We start from the raw sequence: 2,729 nt of genomic DNA, 5'->3' as shown, positions 1-2,729 counted from the left end.
GAGATGGCTGCAGTGGTATTTGCTCTAAAAATTTTTATCTATACGGCAAAACTTGTGAGATTTATACTGACCATAAAAGTCTGAAGTATATCTTTCAGCAGAGAGATCTAAATCTTCGGCAATGTCGTTGGATGGAACTACTCATAGACTATGATTGTTCTATTTTGTATCATCCTAGAAAAGTCAATGTGGTGACTGATGCATTGAGTAGAAAATCTATGGGGAGTTTGGCACATATAACCCCTGCAAAGAGACTTTTGGCCAAAGATATTCAGAGACTAGAAGATACAGGTATCAGATTTAGTGTCGGAAATTCAGAGGCATTGTTGACTTGTGCTCAGGCTAAGTCTTCATTAGTTGAGCGCATTAAGGCCACCCAATATGAGGATGAACGATGATGTAAATACAGATATGAGGTCTTAGCTGGTAAAAGCAAGGATATGATTGTTGAAAGTGATGGTGTTCTTCGAATGGGTGACAAGCTATGTATAGCAGACGTAGATGAGTTGAGACATGTTGTTCTTGAAGAAGCCCACAACTCTAAATACACTATACATCCTGGATCCACAAAGATGTACCATGACCTGAAGCAATTTTATTGGTGGGAAGGTATGAAGAAAGATGTTGCTAACTTTTTTTCTAGTTGTTTGACTTATCAGCAAGGTCAAGGCTGAGCATCAGCGACCCGCAGGACTACTACAACAAATTGAGATTCCATAGTGGAAATGGGAAATAATTACTATGGATTTTGTCACCGGTCTACCACGAACTCTTAGAGGTTCTGATTCGGTGTGGGTAATTGTAGATCGACTGACAAAATCAGCACACTTTTTGCCGGTGAAGACTACATATGGTGGAGTCAGGTATGCATAGATATTTATGAATAAAATTGTCCGACTTCACGGAGTTTCAATATCCATCATCTCTAATAGAGGATCAAAATTTACCTCACGCTTTTGGAAATTTTTTCAAGAAGCATTGGGTACACGAGTAGATCTTAGTACTGCATTTCATCCATAGATAGACGGGCAGTCTAAATGTACTATACAGATCTTGGAGGATATGTTGAGAGCTTGCATTCTTGAGTTTGGAGGTAGTTGAGATGCTTATCTACCTTTAGTTGAATTTGCTTACAACAATAACTTCCAGTCCAGTATTCAAATGGCATCGTACAAAGCATTGTATGGTAGAAGATGTCGTTCTCCTATCGGATGGTTTGAAGCTGGTGAGACTAATTTATTGGGACCTGACCTAGTACAAGAAGCTATGGACAAGGTCCAGCTGATCAGACAGAGATTGCTTACAGCTCAAAGTAGACAAAAGGCTTATGCTGATAAGAGAAGAAGAGATTTAGTGTTCACAATTGGGGACAAAGTGTTCCTTCGAGTCTCCCCTATGAAAGGTGTGATGCGGCTTGGGAAAAAAGGCAAGTTGAGCCCCAGGTTTATGGGACCGTATGAGATACTAGACCGAGTGGGAGTTGTGGCTTATCGTTTGACACTTCCTCCTGAGTTGTCCTTTATTCATCCAGTGTTTCACGTCTCAATGCTAAGAAAATATATACCAGACTCAACTCATATGATTGAAGCACCGATTATACCACTCAATGAGAAGTTGTCTTACGAGGAGGAGTCAATGGCTATTGTTGATAGACAAATAAGAAAACTACGGTCAAAAGAAATTGTGTTCGTTAAAGTTCTATGGAGAAATCATACCGTTGAAGAAACTACTTGGGTAGTAGAAAAAGATATGCAAGCGAAGTATCCCCATTTGTTTCAGTCTATAGGTACGTACTTGAGTTAAATGCGGGGACCGAATTTCATAAGGTGGGGAGAATGTAATACCCTATATTTCTAATAAGGGTGTATATGGTCATAATAATAATAATAATAATATAAGAAACAGTCTATAAAAAATAAATAAAAAAAAGGGAGAATTCATGAAAAAAAGGGCTGAGCAAAGGCCTTAAGAAAGCCACAGAAACAAATCGGTAGTAACAAACAAAATAAGAAAGGAACAGAGAAAAGAAAAAGGGGGGAAAAGAGAAGAAGAAGAAGAAGAAGAAGAAAGCTTTGAGCAAAGGCCTTAAGAAGAATTGGGAGTTGAAATTGAATGTATTAAAGCTCTCCTTCGACCCAAAAGGTTAACCTTCTTCCCCAATCTGTTGAATTATTTTACCGTATTTATACAATTTTAGGTAGTACAAAAAAATTCAATATCAATTTTCTCTTAACAAAGCTATGGATTTATTTCACCGTATATATATATATATACACACACATTCACACACACACAATTACTATGGATATAACAAAGCTATGAGGATTTGGTTTAAGCACCGATAGGTCTAATTTTAGAGGAGTAAATCATACTAATTAGTTTGAAATTGATAGAATTATGGACTAGTTCTATGATTAAATATAAATTCACAAATTAGACTCAAACAGGAACCCCGATAATTGGGAAATCTAACTTAGACATTAATTAGCCTAAACAAGAGAATTAACATGGGATCGATATTATGTAATTATAGATTGATTGGAGGAATTTGTAAGAATTGCTCGAGGTGAAACATTTGGTATTTCGGCACGAGTACTGTGAGTAGTAATCCTATCGCAATTTGTGTTTTCATAACTTGTATGATTTACACATGATTTTTAATATGAATATGTTACTGATTATTTTGCGTTGCATGTGGGACAAGTCTTTTACTCAATATGAGACTGAAT

General features: G+C 36.8%; 1 protein-coding gene across 1 annotated transcript; it reads left to right on the top strand.

The window, feature by feature from the left end:
- The first annotated feature begins 1,266 nt into the window (after window positions 1-1,266).
- Window positions 1,267-1,803, top strand: LOC142163013 (uncharacterized). The gene has a single exon (XM_075220260.1). The coding sequence runs from the start codon at window positions 1,267-1,269 to the stop codon at window positions 1,801-1,803; it is 537 nt and encodes a 178-aa protein (XP_075076361.1).
- Window positions 1,804-2,729: the final 926 nt, after the last annotated feature.

The sequence above is a fragment of the Nicotiana tabacum genome, chromosome 8 (assembly GCF_000715075.1).
Source record: "Nicotiana tabacum cultivar K326 chromosome 8, ASM71507v2, whole genome shotgun sequence".
In the NCBI taxonomy this organism is placed as follows: domain Eukaryota; kingdom Viridiplantae; phylum Streptophyta; class Magnoliopsida; order Solanales; family Solanaceae; genus Nicotiana; species Nicotiana tabacum.
This window is presented reverse-complemented; position numbering and strand designations above follow the sequence as displayed.

Bases quoted from the DNA above. Each gene is read 5' to 3' on its own strand.
- LOC142163013 (XM_075220260.1), top strand. From the start codon at position 1,267: ATGGACAAGGTCCAGCTGATCAGACAGAGATTGCTTACAGCTCAAAGT.